The 18,927-nt window shown below is 36.7% G+C and overlaps 1 protein-coding gene across 1 annotated transcript; it reads left to right on the top strand.

Annotated features, from left to right (window-relative positions):
• Positions 1 to 1,872: 1,872 nt before the first annotated feature.
• On the top strand, positions 1,873 to 7,018 carry LOC104242115 (protein kinase STUNTED). The gene is made up of 10 exons (XM_009797113.2): positions 1,873 to 2,153; positions 2,707 to 2,804; positions 3,113 to 3,359; positions 3,456 to 4,193; positions 4,282 to 4,530; positions 4,706 to 4,869; positions 4,975 to 5,054; positions 5,679 to 5,826; positions 5,916 to 6,065; positions 6,430 to 7,018. The coding sequence occupies exons 1-10, from the start codon at positions 1,982 to 1,984 to the stop codon at positions 6,706 to 6,708; spliced, it is 2,325 nt and encodes a 774-aa protein (XP_009795415.1). The 5' UTR covers positions 1,873 to 1,981; the 3' UTR covers positions 6,709 to 7,018.
• The last annotated feature ends 11,909 nt before the right edge of the window (positions 7,019 to 18,927 follow it).

The raw sequence follows: 18,927 nt of genomic DNA, 5'->3' as shown, positions 1-18,927 counted from the left end.
CCTTGTTGAAACTGCACTAGCATATGTAATTATCTTGTTTAGATTCGAAAAGCATGCCTACGTGTTTTAACTGTCTATTTGAACTTTGTGCAGCATGTTTAGTGAAAATTACATGTTTTCTTTGATGTGAGCTTAGTCTAAACTGTAGATTTCCTTGTTGAAACTGTTGTTTATATTGATTGAGCTGCATATTTACTTTGGGACTACGGAACGGTATTGCAGGAGATCCCCCTATACTGCATATTTACTTTGGGACTACAGAACGGTATTCCGGGAGATCTCCCAGCACTGCATATTTACTCTGGGACTACGGAACGGTATTTCGGGAGATCCCCCTGCACATTTACGTTTGAGACTACGAGACGGTATCCCGGGAGATCCCTTGTTGCTATTACTGTGTTCTAAGCTGTTGGCTTCCACTGAGTTCTATTCCTGTTAGGTTTCCATATTTATTTTATTGTAATATTTTTTCTATCTTATTTCGTTATATTTATACTAGTAGGGCCCTGACCTGATCTCGTCACTACTTGACCGAGGTTAGGCTTGGCACTCACCGGGTACCGTTGAGCCCTTTGCTACATATGTTTTTTCGTGTGCAGATCCAGATACTAGCTATCAGCCTCGAGTCTAGCTGTGTGGTTGCTGCTTCAGGAGACTTCAAGGTACATCTGCCCGCGTCCGCAGACCTCGAAATCCCCTTCTATCCCTTGTGTTAATTTCCCTTTTGTTTTCTTCAGACATTAATGTATAGAACAGTTAGAAACTCTTAAAAGCTTGTGATATTGCAACATTTCGGGTTTTGGGGAAAAAGTGATTATTGTATATACCGAGCGGCATCGTTTTAGCTTATTAACTATATATTCGTTAGCTGTTATATTTGTGTTTCTATTTCATTTCCGCAATATTAGGCTTACCTAGTCGTAGAAATTAGGTGTCGTCACGACAGATCACGGAGGGAGAACTTGGGTCGTGACATTACAAATGTAATCTCAACTCATTTAAAAAGGAAGCAAAATCTTAAAAAACATTACGTTGCACTACATAACAAATCGGATGTAACTTTATATTAATCTAAGTATTGTGTCTTATCAGTAAATTAATAGATTCTATATCCCAAGTCATACAACAATTATATTACTCATTACAATTCGTCAAAAATGTCCAAAAAATTCTACTCTATTTAATTTTAATTTAAGGATTCCTTGTAAATTGTAATAACATAGTTACTCCTAATAATACGGCATTACGGCTCAATACGAAAATCTACTTTTCACTCCATAGAATCAACCAAATGCAACTTTGCCTCATATATTTTTTTCTTTACCAAATTCTATTAAAATTCATTATTATCTTTTTTTTCTCTTTAGAATTGCTCAATAATCAGGGCTAATTCGTGTCTACATTGAGTAAGTCGACTAAAAAGGTAAAATGCTCTTTATTAAGAAGCTTTTTTCCAATCTACTAGCTCAATTAATTGGAATTTACATCAAGCAAGTTAACTCAAAAACTAAATCTCTCATGCCAAGAGATTTTCTGCTCTCATAGCAAAGAAAAAATTGAAAATTGAGTACATAAGGTTACTATTTCTTTCTAAATAATAATAATAATAATAATAATAATAATAATAGTTACTTAATTAATTTGGGATGATGGGGGTGTTTTGCTAGTTGGTATCAAACAACATCCAAAAGTGGACCAAACAAGAGGGGCTCTGGTCATCATTCTAACTTAAAAAAACACACTATACATCTTTTTCACAATTTGTTTTCCCTCATCTAAATTTCTGGTACCTGACCTCGAAAACCAAACTACTCCCAATTTAACCAAACTACTCCCAATTTAACCAAACACTAGGCTTCTTCTACCCTTCTCTCTCTTTTAAGTATATATATATATGAACTTCACCCTTTTCCTTTTACCTCACCTCTCATAAAATCCCCCGCCGGCGCAAACAAAAAAATCGCCGGAATCTTTTACAAAAATGACACAGATTCTTTCTGAAGAGAAAGATGAGTGTGGGTATTCTAGTAACAGGACAGTTGTGGTTGGAGTGAAGCTGGACGGAGCAAGTAGAGAGCTATTAACATGGGCTCTTGTTAAAGTTGCTCAACCTGGTGATCTTGTCATTGCTCTTCATGTTCTTAACAATAATGGTATCTTTCTTCTTCCTTTTCTCCACCATTTAAATTGCTAACTTTTCTTGATTTCCAACTTTTTTTTTTGGGGGGTGCCATTTTTTGCCCTCTTGTTTACTTTCATTTTCTTCAATTCTTGTTTCTTCCGCTTTTAAACTGGATTTTTGGGACCATTTTCTGTAAAATTGTTTTGGAAAGTGAAATGCTTTTTTTTTGTTTTTGGCTTGTTAAAAACAGTAAAAAAAGTTTGGGTTTTTTCCCCTATCTTTGCCTTTAATTTTTCTTTAAATCTCGTTTCTTTGAGCTGAAATTGGATTTAAAGTAAGCTTTTCTACTTCCCTGAAATCATTTCTCTTTTTATTGTTTCTTCCAGTTGAAATTGGGATGCAAGAATTATTAATTTTTACTTTCTTAAAATGGAAACTTGAAAATAGTGAGACAATTATGTCTCAAAATTTGTTTTCGAGATGTTTTTGCTTCTACTTGAAAAAAAGAAACTTTTCTTTTCTAGTTATTCTTTCTGTGAGAATTTTTGATTCATTGGTGAAATGGGATTTTCTTTTTGGTACAGAAATTGTGGATCGTAATGGGAAATCGTCACTGTTGTCATTGGTCAAAGCATTTGATTCAGTTCTTGCTGTTTATGAAGGCTTCTGTAATCTCAAGCAGGTAACTTTCTCAAAATTTTCATCATTTCGCCCAATAAAGTTATATTGAATTTTTTTGGCTTATTTTAATTGGAGTATTCTATGTAGTGAATATACTTTATATTACTGAAAACCATTTTCCAGTTTTTTGTTTTTTGGTGGGGTTGATTTGGATTGTGACATTGTTGGTGGATGGAAATACTGAAGCATTAACGTTTTTGGTTCTTTTTTTTTTTCATTAGGAGTTATCATAATTTTTTTTTCATTATGCGTTATCTAGTTGATGTCTTGCTGGAGCAAAAGTCTGAATTTTTTCCGGTACCATTGCAGGTGGATCTTAAGCTAAAGATCTGCAGAGGTACATCAATCCGAAAAATTATTGTTCGTGAGGCAAATGCTTACTTAGCAACAGATATTATACTCGGGACTGCCAGTCATCGTACAATCCGTTCGTCAGCTTCAGTTGCAAAGTACTGCGCTAGAAAGTTGCCGAAAGATTGTTCTGTATTGGCTGTTAATAATGGAAAAGTTGTTTTTCAAAGGGAGGCCTCATTAGCAGCGTATGCCAGTTCAAAAGGTTGGCATTGTCATTTGTTTTTCGGTTCATTGAGCAAGATATGTAATTCATCATAACTGAGTTGCTATGTTTTCTGTTTACTGCTTGTGTATGTAGAACTTGAGCATCCCCATGGGAATCGTTTGCTCAGTGTAATTCAGCGGTCACTGACTAAGAACTCTAAAGTATTAAACGACAGTGCCGGGCTGATTCCAACAATTTCCCACAGGCAAGATGGTTATCAGACTCTGGGTGAGGCATTACTAAAAGCTGCTTCTGTATCATCAACAGAGAATCCCCTTAAACAGAACTGTTCAGTTTGTTCGCCGGGCTGTCTGTTGCCTGATAAATCTTGCACCCAAACACATGAAGAGTCCTCAGACAGTAACAGTGATGATAATTCAATGGCTATAGTACCAGTGCAAAAGCACGAGTCAGGATCTAGTTCAATTTCATTGCTGATAAAGGATTTGCCGGAAACGAGGCCTGGTTGGCCGTTGCTTCGCCGAGCCATTTTATCAAATCGACAAGCTGCTGACACTTTGTCAATAAGAAAACTCTCTGTCGTTCAGTGGGCATTGTGTCTGCCGAGTAGACATCTTTTGTGCATTGAAGACGCAGCCAAGAAAGATCTACACTCGGGTGATAATGATGAAAGTCAAGCTCCTGTACTAGATGAAGAAAGCGGCGCAATTGTTCCTGTCAATCACGAGACGACGTCCTCTAAATCTTCTCAAGATGAATCACCAAGAACATTACCAAGAGAACTAGAGGGGCTTCATGAGAAGTACTCTGCAACTTGTAGATTGTTTAAGTTCCAGGAACTTCTCTTGGCAACCTTGAGCTTTTCCCCAGGTTTGTGATTTTTTCAGCTTCGGTTTTGCAAGAGGTTTCAACAGTGCATATTTATAGTTGATTCACATTCATATTCATGATTATACAGAGAACATGATTGGTAAAGGAGGAAGCAGTCAGGTTTTTAAAGGCTGCCTTCCTGATGGCAAGGAACTTGCTGTGAAGATCTTAAAACAATCCGAAGATGCAGTGGGAGAGTTTGTTTTGGAGATTGAGATTATTACTGCTTTGAGTCACAAAAACATAATCTCCCTATTTGGATTCTGTTTTGAGGACAACTGCCTTCTCCTTGTATATGATTTTCTATCAAGGGGAAGCCTTGAAGAGAACTTACATGGTATGCTAATAATATTTTCTAAAATTTTGGCTCTTTTCCAGTCAAAGTTATTACTACTGTATTATCCTATACTTTGTGTTTTAAGAGGCAAAATATTTTCTAGAAGTAAATTAGAGTTATGAACAAAAATAAAAGATTTTAGGTCTTCAATCTTTGACGGGGGAAGTTCATTTAGGTAATAAGAAGGATTCAATTCTGTTTGGTTGGAAAGAGAGATACAAAGTCGCCGTTGGTGTTGCTGAGGCATTAGAATATCTTCACAGCAGAGATGCTCAACCAGTGATCCACCGTGATGTTAAATCGTCAAATATACTACTCTCTGATGATTTTGAGCCGCAGGTGATGCTCTTTTACTCTTTTGCTGCTTCATTTCCTGTCTTCTTTTGGGATTTAGATTGCTACTTTGATCTAGCTAGTAGTTTAATTGGCATTTCCCTTTTTCAGCTCTCTGACTTTGGACTTGCTAAATGGGCAACAACCACCTCATCTCATATTACATGCACTGATGTAGCTGGAACTTTCGGGTACGTAACTTCTTTAGCTCTCTAGTCCTCTTCAAACTTAGAGAAACTTGAGGGGAAATCATTTATTTGGGCCCTAGTGGGTTAAGGAAGATTCTGAATTCGGATGCTTCGTTTGATGAATAGTTCATAATTTTGAGGGTTCTCACGATATTCTATCCTCATAGACAGTCTCTTTCTTTTTTTTTTTTTTTTTTGGTAAGGTCCTCGTAGGACATTCTTTTCTGATCTTGCTCTGCAAGTTTTGGTCCCATATTCTGCATCTGGCGAGTTATGTGCGATAATATATTTATGGTACTTGGATGCTTCAATGCTTCTAATCCTACACTTAAATCCTATAGTGGCAAAAGGAGAAGATGAAGTTGATTAGTTACATGGTTGTCTCCTCGTCCTTTAGGTCATGTATACATCTGCCACTTTCAAAAGAAACACCAAGCAAGAAGTTTCGTAAAAGAGTGTATATAATTGATTTTGCAGGATTTATTTTATTTAAAAAAATCTTTGCGCATTAAGTTCTTATCAAGTAGAACCATGTGAACTTGTTCAAAGAGAAATAGAATAGAAAATATGTGACTTAGTGTTATTTTCCTCTAATGAATTGTTCTGGTAAAATGTGTTTTACTGCAGTTACTTGGCTCCCGAATATTTCATGTATGGAAAGGTTAATGACAAGATTGATGTCTATGCATTTGGAGTAGTACTTCTTGAGCTTCTTTCAGGAAGAAAGCCGATAAGTAACAATTGTCCGAAGGGTCAAGAGAGCCTGGTTATTTGGGTATGTGTTGTGTGCTCATCTGCTCAATTAGCTTCTAACTGAGTCAGTTTTGCATCATAAACTACAACATCAAGTGTCAAATTTTTCAGGCAAAGCCAATTCTGACTTGTGGGAAGTATACCCAATTACTAGACCCACAGTTGAGTTCTGACTATGATCGTGAACAAGTGGAAAGCATGGTGCTAGCTGCTGCCCTTTGTATCAGACGTGCTCCACGAGCTCGACCACAAATGAGCATTGTAAGTCATATCCCTTGTTGATTCTGGTGTTTATGTACCTGGCAAATACTAGGAGAAATCTTAGGCACATTATGCTTTGACTAATCTTTTTAGCTTTTAAGCAAAATGAGCGATAATCAAGTGCGAAGCATTAGAGTTGGGGCACTTATCATGATGCAATGTTCTTCGACTTTCCTGTTCTTCGTCCATTAGTCTTATGATTAGCACCGAGTTCAAGGTTCTTGAAAATTTATTTTATACTTGAGGACCATGGTTCTTTCCTCTTTAGGATTTTTCACGTGCTACAATATTTGTGTCTTGTGAAATCGCCTTGTCCTTGGCTAGATATAGAAGTCTCTAGTGTTTACACTTCTGGTATATGTAGGTTTCGAAGCTGCTCAAAGGTGATACTGAAACAACCAAGTGGGCAAGGTTACAAGTCAATGGTTCAGAAGGATCTGACACAAGGCTACCGATAAATGCCATAGAAGGGGCCGATATGTTGGAAGATGACACTTTTTCACAGTCTAATCTCCGGTCACACCTTAACCTTGCATTGCTCGGTGTTGAAGAGGATTCTCTCTCACTAAGCAGCATTGAGCATAATGTTTCGTTAGAGGACTATTTGCGAGGGAGGTGGAGCCGCTCATCAAGCTTTGACTAACCAAATTTCTTCTGGAGATCAAGTACTCGTCCCGTTTATGATTCTTGTGTATATTGTCTCTTCATTTTTACTCACCGCCTTCAACTAGAGGGCCGGTTATTTGGCGGGTTTTGGATGAGAGGTTGTTATCGGTGTGCCCTCCTCCTCCCTCCCCCTTAGTCATAACTAGAGAACATTTTGATGTGCAAGTTTTGTGGGAGAAGGGTTCAGTTCTCTTCTCAATAAGAAATCAAGAACTGACCCTTATTTTTCAAGTGTATATGTATAAAACTCTTGTCAAATTGAAAATAATAGTAATAGTTTCCCTGAATTTCTCATCAAAAGCTAATGAAATTCGAGTATTTTTGGTTTGCTCTTGCCTTCTAATACTTGACTGGCTGCAACTTTGCTTAAAAAATCATCAGCCTTTTCTTGATCTAAGATGGCAAAATTTTACTAGCTTTCCCTTTGCCCTGTGGGTGGGGGTTACTATCATGTTAAATTTCCTCACATGTTTTGTCATTTTTATGTCTGCCTCAGCTGATCAATATATATTAATAGATGTAACATTTTGTCAAGATCATTGTACCTTCAATAGACCATTATAGTTGCGGGTTCTAGCCGTGGAAACAGTCTCTTGTAGAATTGTAGGGTAAGATTGCGTAAAGTAGATCTTTATGGTCTGGTCTTTCCTACCCTGCACATATCGATAGCTTAGTGCACCAAGAATGTCCTTTTTATCGTACCTTCAAAGTAACCAATCTCTTACACCACCACAGAAACAGAGAGTTGTACACTACTTATACTAATCAAAAGTGAAGTTGTACATCAATGAAAAGTAAAGTGACACATCATTCTCCACTAATGTCCTCATGCCAATGTCACCGACACTTGGTTTTTAATTTCCTCCATACAGTTTCCTTCTATTATTTTGGGCAAAAAGGTTCTTTAGTCCCACAATAAAGGCTAACAACTACAAGTTTGGTTTCTTCTTCCCTTTATTAAGATTGAAAAGTACTTGCACAAACAAAAAGAAAGATAGTTAACATGCCGAGGCTATTATAGGCATTGCAAAGAAAAATAGTAACAAGTTCTGCAAAAGTACTTCAAAAATTCACTTTCATAGTTTACAGAATTGAAAAAGAAATTAATTTGAGATATGAACAATTGAACAACACAATCAAGATTTGTTCACCCAATAAAATTTGTCAGCATTTAACAAGACATGTATAATGAAGATAGTACTGAGTTTAGCTCGTCCGGCATAAATTGTGAACAATTGAATAACACATGCAATATTTGACCATCCCGCAAAACTTATGAATAAACTTATCAAGATATGTAGAACGAAGATAGTACCAAGTTTAGCCCGTCTGGAAAAACTTGTGAACAATTGAATAAATTAATACATATAAGATTTATTCATTCAAAAATAGCCGGCGTTTGCAAAGTCATTGAAAAATAGCCACTATTTTGCTGCAACACGAAAAGTTGCAACATAATATACTAGAGATCGGTGCACTTGTGTATGAACTTCCAGCATGTTATGCTGGAACTCCAATACGCGGAAAGTTCCAGTGCTCCAATCTCCAGTATGTTATGCTGGACCGGTATATAATACTGAAGTATTTTTTCGGATTTTGAACAATATTTTCATTCAGATTTATCTTTACATGAAAAGTGGCTAAATTTCGATTACTTTTAAAATTGTGGCTATTTTTGAATGACCACTTGTAAATCTGGCTATTTTTGAATTTCTCCCAAGTTTAGCTTGTCCGGCAAATCTTGTGGAACAACACAAGCAAGATTTGCTCACCCGACAAAACTTGTGAGCAAATATAACAAGATAGGTAGAATAAAGATAGTACAAAATTTAGTCGGTATTGGATAAGCGTTTTCCATTCTTTCTGTTGTGTAGTGTCAGGGTTATTTTTGCAAAACTTCACTAAACAAGGATAAAATATAAACAGTGGCCTCAAATCCTTCTATTTGTGCAAATCTCCCCCGTATTCAGTGTGTTAGTACACGCCCATTAAACTATCTAGTTGGATTGGATCAGCCCAATAAGCATATTGGAAAAAGAAACTTTCAGATATTAAATTGAAAACTAGTTTTCTCCTTTAATTAGTTTAAATGCCAAACTTGTTGTAAAATAAAAACTGTAAAGTAATAAACCGAAGGCAAGTATAAAAAGAGATTGATATATTACGTATTCAACTTCAAACTGATGTACATAATGAACTGAAATTCCCCTTCTTTATAGAAGAAAGGAAACAGTTACGAGGCTTTTCACGAAGCAGTTGCGTGGCTTTTCTTGAGCTGCTTGTAAGCTGTCTACATGAACTGCTCGCAACCTGCTTGTATAATAAGAAGCTGCCGCAAGTCATTTCATTGAGTTGCTTGCAACCTGCCTGCATCGACTTTTTGGAGATAAACTTCAATGGAGTACCAAATGGATCATCTTCTTCAGGAAGATTATCTACAATGGAGTAATAAATGTACATCCACGATAATATTTTCATACCCCCCGGATGTCATTATTAAGTTCCTCGTTAAAACCTTTCTAGAAAAAATCTCGTGGGATTAAATCCTAGTCGAGAAAAAAGAGTACACTAATAATATACAATGCAAGCTGCCTTATTAAAAACCTTACTACGAAAAATTCAGTGGGAAAAAACCTGGATAAGGAAAAAAGAGTACAATGCATACGTTATTCCCCTTGATAAAGACGTTGTATCAAATACCCAAATCTTCGTATTCCAATCATGTATACCATCTTTTCGAAGGTTGCAGTTGGCAAAGACCTGGTGAAAAAATCTGCTTGATTTTCACTTGAACGAATTTGTTGCACATCAATGCAACTATTTTTCTGAAGATTATATGTGTAGAATAATTTGGTGAAATGTGCTTCGATCTATCTTCTTTTATAAATCTTCCCTTCAATTGGGTTATGCATGGAGCATTATCTTCGTATAAAATTGTGGGTCTTCTATCACATTCCAAACCATATTTTTCTCGAATGGAATGAATCACTAATCTCAACCTTACGCATCCCTACTTGCTTCATGAATAGCTATTATCTCAGCATGAATTGAAGACATAGCAACAATAGATTTCTTTGTGGAGCACCATGATATGACAATACCTCCACATGTAAACACGTAGTCGATTTGAGATCGAGCTTTATGGGAATCAGATAAATACCCTACATATGCATACCAACAAGACATGTACTAGTTTTGTTAGCAAAAAACAAACTCACATCAAGAGTTCCCGTTAAATATCGCAATATATGTTTAATCTCGTTCCAATATCTCCGTCTAGGAGAAGAGCTATATCTTGCTAGTAAATTTGACAAAAAATGCTTTGTCAGGCCTTGTAGTATTAGCAACATACATAAGTGCACTGAGATAGGATATTTCAGGACCAATGAGTTCCTCATCCTCTTCTAGAGGTAGGAACGAAGCCTTATTCACTTCAAGTGATCGAACAACCATTGATATACTTATATGTGTGCTTTTTCCATGTAAAAGCGTTTTTAAGACCCTTTCTATATAGGCAGATTAATGGATAAAGATTCCGTCTACTAAATGTTCAATTTGCAGACCAAGACAAAGTTTTGTCTTTCCAAGATCTTTTATCTCAAATTCTTTCTTGAGATATTCAGTTTCCTTTTGGAGCTCTTCTGGAGTTCCAACAAAGATTTATGTGTCATGACCTAAAAATCTTAACCTGTCGTGATGACGCCTAACGTGGTACTAGGCAAGCCGACATTTCCAAAATATTTCCAACATTTAACAAAAATGACTCAAAGTAGTTTTAAATGACAAAGATTCTCATAAACGGGGTAGAAATCCAAACACAACGCAAAAAAACTCCAAATCGAGGTATCACAGAGTACATGAGTATCTAAATATCACAAGTATGGAATACACTGTCTAAGATAGTCTGAAACTAAATACAATAAAAGGAAAGATAGGGAAGGAGAAACAAGGTCTACGAACGCCAGGCAGCTACCTCGAAGTCTCCCAAGGATTAACTGCGTAGAGTATTAACACCCGACGTGTCTGGGGACACTTGGATCTGCACACGAAGTGCAGGGTGTAGCATGAGTACAACCAACTCAATAAGTAATAATACTAAATAAAGAACTGAAGATAGTGACAAGCTACACAGTTATAGTTTAATTTCAGTAGTCTCAACAAAGGAAAGTAGATATGCTTTCAAGTTCGGCAATCTAAGTCAAATCAGTTTATACACGTCAAGTTCAAGTAAAAATCGGATATAATATCTCTCAGAAATTTTAAAGTAGTGATAATGCATCCTATCAGAGCAACAATCACTCAGTCCTCCCATTCGCTCCAACCTCACAATCACTCATTCCTCACAGTCACTCATTCCTCAGTCGCTCGTCACTCGACACTCACATTCAGTAGGTACCTGCGCTCACTAGGGTATGTATAGACTCCGAAGGGGCACCTTCAGCCCAAGTGCTATATCAAGCCAATCATGACATAAATCAATAAAACATGCTGCGACGTGCAACCCGATCCCATAAATATCCTCACAATCAGGCCCTCGGCCTCACTCAGTCATCAACCTCTCCAGTCTCTCGGGCTCTTAGAAATCATGATAATCAACCCAAACAACAATGATATGATATATCCGCAAAGAATAGTAGAGACTGAGATATGATATACAAGTAAAGCAGAGACTGAGTACAAATAACAATTAGCAGATAATTCAACATGTAACATGGCCTTTGTGGGTCCTAACAGTACCAACGCATAGCCTAAACATGATTTCTAACATGAGTTGCAGTTAGATTTCTATAACACATGGAGAGAATATAGCTAACAATAAGTTATTCAACTTCATAGTTTCCTTGGAATGGACCAAGTCACAATTCCTACAGTGCACGCCCATACGCCCGTCACCTAGTATGCGTGTCACCTCTAAACCAATCACAAAGCACATAATACGGGGTTTCATACCCTCAAAACCAGATTTAGAACTATTACTTACCTCAATCCGAGAAAATCTCTACTCCAACACGCCTTTGTGGGTCCTAATAGTACCAACACATAGCCTAAACATGATTTCTCACATGATTTGCAGTTAAATTTCTATAACACATGGAGAGAATATAGATAACAACAAGTTATTCAACTTCATAGTTTCCATGGAATGGACCAAGTCACAATTCCTACAGTGCACGCCCACACGCCCGTCACCTAGCATGTGTGTCACCTCTAAACCAATCACAAAGCACATAATACGAGGTTTCATACCCTCAGAACCAGATTTAGAACTATTACTTACCTCAATCTGAGCAAATCTCTACTCCAACACACCTTTTCATCGCAAATCGGCCTCCCAATGCCTCGAATCTAGCCACAAACAATTCGATACAATCAACACGAGCTAAAGAAATCAATTCCATAAGAAAATACTAAGCTTTAAGTCAAAAAGTCAACTCAAAAGCCCCTGGGCCCACATTTCGGAATCGGGTAAAAATCAAAAAATTTGAACACCCATTCGACCACAAGTCCACCCATACCAACATTACTCAAATCCGATATCAAAATCCTAATCAAAACCTAAAAAATCTAGCCTAAGAACCTTTCTTTATTTCCCCCAAATTTTCACCCCAAATCACGAATTTAATGATAGAATCAAAGGCATAATCATGGAAATTAATCAAAACTAGATAGGAATCACTTATCTCAAACACCCACGTGAAAATCTCTCCAAAAATCGCCTTCTACCGACCTCCCAAATCAATTTTGTGCTATGAACTCAAAACCCTCATTTTTGAAACTTATATTCTGCCCAGGTGCGCCTTCTTCGCGAACGCAGAAGCATCCTCGCGTTCACGAAGCACAAAATACTTCTGACCAAAATCCCTTCTACGTGAACGCGTTCAATCACTCGCGAACGTGATGCTTCGCTAACCCCTTACTTCACGAACGCGACCTCCCCTCCGCGAATACATAGACCAAAAGCATGGGTCCATGCTGCTTTCTCCCTCCTTCGCGAACGCGTCACCCTTCTTGCATTCACGATGCACTCTCTGATCAAACCTTCGCGAACGCGTCCCCATCTTCACGAACGCTAAAAAAAATTCTCCATCAACCTCCAGATGCACTTCGCGAATGCGAGACCTTTCTCGCAAATGTATAAGAGAAAGCAGTATTAGCACACACCAACAGTTTTCAGCCAACATGCCAAGTCCAAAAATGATCTGCTAACCATCCGAAATTCACCGAGGCCCCCAGGACCTCAACCAAACATACTATTAAGTCCCAAAATATCATACAAGCTTATTCGAACCCTCAAATCACCTCAAACAACATTAAAAACACGAATCACACATAGATTCAAGCCTAATGTACTTTGAAATTCCAATTTCTACAACCGACGCCTAAACCTATTAAATCACGTCCGATTGATCCCAAATTTGCACATAAGTCACAAATGACACCACAGATCTTTCCCAACTTCCGAAATCAGAATTCGACCCCGATATCAAATATTCCACTCCCGGTCAAACTTCCCAAAAATTCAACTTTCGTCATTTCAAGCCCAATTCTACTACGGATCTCCAAATCACAATTCGGACACGCTCCTAAGTCCATAATCACCCAGCGGAGCTAACAGAACCATCAACTTAAGTTTTCCATTATGAGACTAAGTGTCTCAATTCATTCCGAAATCATTCCGGATCCGAACCGACTAACCCGGTAAGTCATATTATAGCTATAAAACACAAAAGGAGCAATAAATTAGGGAACGAGGCTAAAACTCTCGAAATGACCGGCAGGGTTGTTACATTATGTCATTAGTAAGTATAACAAATTCTTATGTTATTTTTTTTATAAAAATACATGGACAAACAATATCATTATGTAACCTTCTTTCAGCAAATATTCACTGAGCGATTATACCACATGCGCCCAGATTGCTTTAAACCGTACGGAGATCTTTGTCATTTGATCGAGTATATTTCTCGAGACTTTGAATTATATGCTTCAAACGTTTTAAATTCTTCAGGGATATTCATATAGATTTAATCTAATGAGTCATCTATGTTATGACTTGCATTTAAATGGCATGCCATCTTCAGGGGTCTAGACTACAGGTCCGATCCTCACATTGTTTTACAATATTGTGTACTATATTGTATCAAATATATCGTCGACGATCATTTTTATTGAGATCTCATCACTTTCTTTATTTTCGGGTACCTGAACTTCTTCTAGAGTTTCATAAAATGTTATATCATGGGATCTTTTAGAGCTCATTTCCTCCTTATTATTATAATTTTGATCATTTGCTCCTATCCCTTTTCAAGGATTGTTATCTTCGGAATCGATTAGTCTCCTGCGCTTCATGCGTACAGTAAACTCTATCCTTTAGGGACTTTAATTTTAATAGGAGCATTTGCAGCTAAAATATGATATTTAATTTTGGATGAAAAAAATGCTTCTGGCATTTGACTTGAATTATCTTCTGAGGATCATATTAATGATAATTCGATTCATATTGCATATTTTTTAGCTATTTATTCCATCCCCCAAATGTTAGAAAAACTAACATATATCATATCTTTGTGCATTGTGGTAAAGAAATTAATCATATACCACACATCAAAAGTGTAGTAAAAATATTTAGTTTCTGATCCTAAATCAATTGTGAGGGGATGACTTATCATATCTTGTTAGTCTAATGCACAAGTGCAGCCGTATACAATTTAGAAAATCTTATACCAACACATGAAACTTTGTTCTCATAAGCAATAGTTTAGATATTAATAGGAGACATTCAATGCTAAACCAACTTAGATATAAACCAGCATTATCAAGATGAACTATATTGATTTCATATTCTGAAAATTATGCTCTTAATTAAGAAAAGCAATTTCAAATGTCAAACCACAGGTTGACAATAAACACACATGTAACCATCTCATATATGCATCTATAAGTGATTCACATGATATGTGAATGAGCTCATATTCACCTTTTATATATTTCAAAATTCAGGCGTCTTAGTCCCAACTTTAGCTGGTATAATCAATTTACTATGAGAATAAGCAACACAAGAGAATTCTTGAAGAATCTTTTAGTTCTTCAGTATATGCTTATCTGAATTCTCAAATAGCTCATCATATTTAAACCATGTGGCAAATGAAAACTTCAAGTTTATCATGGCATGCACTATCTTTTAGTAAACTTCTGGTTTACTATGGCATAAACTTTTATATCAGTAAACTTCTGATTTACTGTAGCTACTTTTGCCTCAGTAAAACTTCTGATTTACTGTTATTACACCTCTTTTTTACCACACCCCCGTTAGGGGGTATAGGAGTTTTCTTTCAATTTAAGTGACGATCGAAACGGGATTATTTATTTTAAAAAATCAGAGTCGCCACTTGGGATATTTTATGGTGTCCCAAGTCACCGTTCGAATTCCAAATCAAGGAAAAGATTAGTCCGCGAACACAGAAATCCAGGTAAGGAATTCTGTTAACCCGAGAGAAGGTGTTAGGCATTCCCGAGTTTCATGGTTCTAGCACGGTCTCTTAACTGTTATATTCGGCTTAACTCTCTGATTTTAAAACATTTCGAACCTATGTGCAATTTTAACTTTATAACCACTTTTATTCATTTTTTAAAGAAAATTGCAACGTTATTAAAACACGTCTCGAACCACGTCACATAAATGCACCCGTGGTTTTTGACATATTTGAACATCGTTGAGATTTGGATTTGGGTCACATAAATGTGCACCCGAGTTTAGGAAAGTAGATTATTAAAACACGCGCTTAAAGCAACTACGCTTTTGCACTTTGCGAGGGCCATGGAATTTCGCTAAATGACACGCCTCGATTTCTAAGGATAAACAAAATTAATTGAGTGAGGGCCGTGCATTTGAAATTTGTTTGGCTTGGCGCGCCCTAATTTATTTTAACTTAAAGGTTTCTTAAATAATTTGTGAGGTTCATTCATTATAAGTTATCTAATTATGGCTCACCTCCTAATCATTTGAAATGATCTAACTTAACTAAAGAAGAAGCCCAAAAGAACTCAAAAAAAAGGTATGTTAAAACTGAAGCCTAAAACGAAATAAATAAACAATGGTCCGTTTCCCTTTGAGTCTAAACCCCATGACATACTGCAATTACAGAAACTCACGAATTGAAATAATTTAGGCCAAACTCGATAACAAGCCCAGTTTGTACACACGGGGCGGAAAAATGGAGATTCAGGATCAAGACTTAACGCCTTATTCCCATTCCAGGCCAGCTCCTTTACGTTCAGGTTTAATAGGGCCCAAATTGAAACATGGTAGCATCATCAAGAAATGAGACGCAAGTTCGAATCCATAGACTAAACAGGAGATTAACCTTTAGCATTTCACATTCCCAATCATCAAACAAATGGACAAAAAATGGATCATACTGTTGAAACACTAAATAAATATGCACTTTACTGTTTTATCTTTTAAAAAGGCAAACTCATTTCTCCAACTTGCCGAATAACCCCTAGGTCTAGTTCAAACAGTTTGAGCAAAAAGCACTTGGGATTAATTGGCCATTATAAAGCCATAGTCCCAAAGATGACTCTGTCGAGCCTTGACATTACGAACAGACACTAAACATATGAAATGACCAAGTAAAACACCACTGAACTGAATTTCACAAACTGTAGCTACCAGTCATCATCCCTTAAACACACATTTTTTCAATAGCCTACATGTTTAACTCATTACAATCAACTTGAGATTAACCCTTAATTTGCAAAGAAGAAACAATAAGATAGCACATGCAGCGAAACTCATACCCAAAACACAAAAATGTATAACTGTTTGATTAACACAATCCAACTGAATGTCCTTCCCAGTCCAATTAAACTACTATAAAAAATTCTAAATCCCGTAACTAATCAAGTAGTAACTGTTACATCTAACTTCCTATTAGCAACCTATTAGTTACAACCATCATATTAACCAGTCACTATATTAAACAAATACAAAATAATGGGATATGGAAACAATAGCACTAAATTAAAGAGCCAAGACATATTGAAGCTATTTCATTTTCATTCTGCAAGTCAAAACTTCATACATGGCTTTAAATTCGGAAATGTGTACCTGAAGAGCAAAAATAAGAGAAAAGATGGAGATCAACACAACAGAATAGTATCAGCAGATAACAGCAACGCCAACTAGAACACAGCCCCAACCAAGGAAGTTAAACCTACAGAATCGATCATAAGTCCAATAGAACAGTAATTTTAACTCAGCTTGGCCCAAAACTTTCCAAGAATCAACCTCAAACCATGTTAAATCTATGTGAATCAGAAAACTACTTCAGAAATCCCAGGAGACCTCAAAGTTCAAGTTAAAACTTAATGAAACAGTAAAATCAGATGTTGGTATTTTTTGGAATTTTTCCTTAAATCTCTCTATATATGTCTATTTCAGTATTTTCAGAATCTCTCCTCCTATTCAGAGTCTTCTCCCCTTGAACTCAGTGTATGTGAACTCTTAAATAGGCAAATGGAAATGCCCTTTTGATTCACAATATGGCCTTTCGACATTTTAAAACTTGATTCCACTCAACTCTTATTGAATTAAATTGTCCAGTAGTGAAATCCTAAACCCTACCACTATGGAAGCTTCCAAATTAGGTGAACACTTAAATACTTCGCACTATTATCTTAAAGTTTTTATTTTTAAACTTGAAATTCATGGACCAAGCTGAACCCAATTCACATCCTTTAAGGCTATTCAATCTTTATACAAACAAAATCTCCCAGCAGACTGCCTAATAGCTCTTATTACTGAAAAAATGAAACAATTTCAATCTTTCAACGAAATTAGCAGGAATCAATTCAAGAACTATTGTTATGCGAGTTTAAACTACTGAGAAACAAAACAAAAACCAAACGAAATCAACAAACAATCTATTAATTCGAAAAAAATAAAATAAAAAAATCATAGAACAAAACTGACCAAATAAACATTCTAATAACAGAAAGGAGTAGAAGAAGATAATAATAAAAGGAAATAGAAAAATTAAAATCAGGAAACCTACCTCCAAATGTTTGAACACTGTCTCTAATTGGCCTTCAATTTTCTTTGAATTTGTGGCCGGAATAGACCTTGATCGAGTGTTCTCGACTGAGAACACACAACTAAGGTCGATTTCGACCTCAAACCTTCAAACACCTAACGATTTGGATTTTTGGGATTTAGGGTTCGTTTTTTTTCAAATCCAGATTCGAGGGGTTTCAAGGGTATTCAAGGGAAACTAGTGATGGATTAGGTATGAGGGGGTCAAGGCAGTTGTGTGGTGTTAATTTGGGGTCGATTGGATAGGTTAGGGTTCAGGGGTCCGAACTTCTATCAAATATTCGACGAGTTCTGAGACGATTTGAAGGTAACGGGTTGAGGATTCGGAACGGGGAGATGAAGGAGAGTCGATGGTGTTAATTTGGGATTGTTTGGGCCACCGGAATCGCCGTGAGGCGATTTATGGTGGGCGGAGGGCGGTGGTGTGAGGCGGTGGAAGACAGGGGTGTCTCTAGGGTTAGTGAGAGACAATGAGGGGTCTGATTTTAGGGTAGGGGTCTGATGGGTTTTGAATATTTTAAATTAACGATTTAATTAGGGCCGTTGGATGATTGGAATCCAACGGCTCTGATTAAATCCTTAATGAAAACGGGGTCGTTTTGTTATTAGTGGGGTTGGACCGGATACGGGGACGACGGATCGGGTCAGGTAACGGGCGATGGGGCGAGATCTTAACCGTTGGATGTGGGGGGGGGGGTAATGGACGGTTTGACATCTGTTGATCGTGAAACGACGTAGTATTCTCCTTATACTACGTCGTTTCAATGGCTTTACAGGCTGAAGGTTTGGACCGGGTGAAACATGGTTTTTGGGCTGATTTTGGTGGGTATTTGATTTGAGCCTGAGATTTAAATTAAATTGGCCCAACTTCTGATTTCCTTCTCTTTAATTCTTTTTCTTTTCTTTTCTTCCTTTTTTTTTTCGAAAAATTAAAATTAAAATCCTAAATAAAATTATAAAACCAAATCATCCTATCAAAAATACTAATTAATTCTAAATAATAATTATCCCAAATATTATTTACCAAATCAAAAAGAAAATCACAAAATTTCGACATTAAACACTAAAAATGCAAAATACGTTTTTTTTGAAGTTTTTTAT

The sequence above is a fragment of the Nicotiana sylvestris genome, chromosome 4, assembly GCF_000393655.2.
Source record: "Nicotiana sylvestris chromosome 4, ASM39365v2, whole genome shotgun sequence".
Lineage (NCBI taxonomy): Eukaryota > Viridiplantae > Streptophyta > Magnoliopsida > Solanales > Solanaceae > Nicotiana > Nicotiana sylvestris.
This window is presented reverse-complemented; position numbering and strand designations above follow the sequence as displayed.